This window comes from Trypanosoma rangeli (genome assembly GCF_003719475.1).
Source record: "Trypanosoma rangeli strain AM80 chromosome Unknown Tra_15.4_contig_00746, whole genome shotgun sequence".
Lineage (NCBI taxonomy): Eukaryota > Euglenozoa > Kinetoplastea > Trypanosomatida > Trypanosomatidae > Trypanosoma > Trypanosoma rangeli.
The window spans coordinates 2,876-4,374 of NW_021706495.1; the positions used below are offsets into that span (position 1 = coordinate 2,876).

Below are 1,499 nucleotides of genomic sequence, written 5' to 3' on the forward strand. Positions count from 1 at the left end.
AGTACATCGAGTAGACAGTCAAAAACGTGATAATCGCAAGGTACACGATGGCCATCACGGCCCCACTTTTGTTCGCGGCCAGGGGCAGACCGAGGATGCCGGCCCCGATCGACGACGACGCGAGGTTGAAGGCGCTCGCAAGAATTCCTCCAGGTGGAATCACGACGTTCACGCACGCGCTCAGCTTCGTGAGAAGACCGTTGGGAGCCGGCGACGGGTTCTCAGACAGCGCATTTGCCTCCTCTTTCTTGACGACGCTGCCCTCATGGTAAGTAGAGGGCTGCAACGAGAAAGTGCCGTCGTTGGGATGTGTGCCCCTCGTGCCGGGGGCTGCGGCGGTAGGCGGGTGCATAGCGGTCAGCGTTGTCTCTTCGTTGCCGGTCGTGCGCATGTGATTGCTTCTCTCTCCAGGGGCTTTAGCTTACTACAGTTGCGACGAGAAGAGGTGGAAAGAGAGAGAGATGGAAAGGTGGGGGAGGGTCGTCAGGCAGGCAGGCAGTGGCGTGTCTCTGTGCGAAGGCACATAGAGGAGGCCAGCGGGCCAAACCACCACCGAAGCTCCGTCTGCACTGCAGACTCCACTCGGTGACTCAACTGTGCCGCCTATTGCTTCCGTGTTGCTGTCGTGCTCAGCGGTGTGGGGGGGGGGGGGGGCGTTGCAGGTACTCGGTGGTGCCGTACAGAAACACGGAGTCCTCCTCAGCGTGAGACGTCTGCCGCGACCGATGCGGAGTTGCTTCGTCTGCATCGCTCCCACCAGAAGTCGCGGTGCTGGGGTGTAGTACGGCGGCTGTGACAAAGACAAGTGGTATTCCAGCGAGGGGCCCTGTGGCGGGGCTGTGGTTGTCGTCTACTGCGGGATCCGCAGTTGGAATTGACGTGGCGGCGGCCTGAGGGCCCTCCGAGTAGAACAGTAAGTACAGTAAGCCTTGGCGTATCTCGCCAAGACGACGGAATCTCGGTTGATCTTCCTCCTGTTCCCACCGGCGAATAAGAGCCGCGCGGCGCTGCTCTATCCGTCGCCGGGTGCAGTACTTGCTGTAGCAGCAGCAGATTGTGAGGAGCAGCGTCAGGATGACCACCGTGGACCACACCAGCCCCTCCAATTGGCCTACTAACATCTCTGGGCCATGCATGCAGCCTGGCGGTATGTGCGTGTGTGTGTGACGGGGCACCACGCCGCGGCATCCGCCGAAGACCACGCCCACAGAGAGAGAATAGGAAAATAAGGGGTTCCACGGGCAAACAGAGGGAGCTCAAAAGGGCGTAAAAGTGTGTGGTGGCGGCACCCGTAACGCACGCACACGCACAAACTCACTCAGAGAGAGAGAGAGAGAGACACCCATTGCACCCAAAGTCGTGTAAAGCTCTTGTTTCAGGCGCAGGGGAGGGGCAGCAGAAAAAAACTGTGCATGCGCATGCACACATCGGAGGATCCGCCCCTGAGGCATCATTCGTTCCATTGGCTAGCACACGCATCACTCATCGCAGCATCCTCT

At 59.8% G+C, this 1,499-nt stretch overlaps 2 protein-coding genes across 2 annotated transcripts in view, besides 1 other annotated feature; both read right to left on the reverse strand.

The window, feature by feature from the left end:
• TraAM80_09982 (amino acid transporter) overlaps positions 1-352 on the reverse strand; it is a gene marked incomplete at both ends in the record, with an annotated part of 477 nt that extends 125 nt beyond the window's left edge. The window contains one exon of the mRNA XM_029386635.1: positions 1-352. This exon is cut by the window's left edge and continues 125 nt beyond it. Coding sequence (XP_029233512.1) covers positions 1-352 — 352 coding nt within the window.
• A 277-nt stretch (positions 353-629) lies between these two features.
• TraAM80_09983 (uncharacterized protein) lies at positions 630-1,136 on the reverse strand (the record flags this gene model as incomplete). Its single annotated transcript, XM_029386636.1, has 1 exon — positions 630-1,136. The coding sequence occupies one exon, from the start codon at positions 1,134-1,136 to the stop codon at positions 630-632; it is 507 nt and encodes a 168-aa protein (XP_029233513.1).
• A 184-nt stretch (positions 1,137-1,320) lies between these two features.
• Positions 1,321-1,339: a microsatellite.
• The last annotated feature ends 160 nt before the right edge of the window (positions 1,340-1,499 follow it).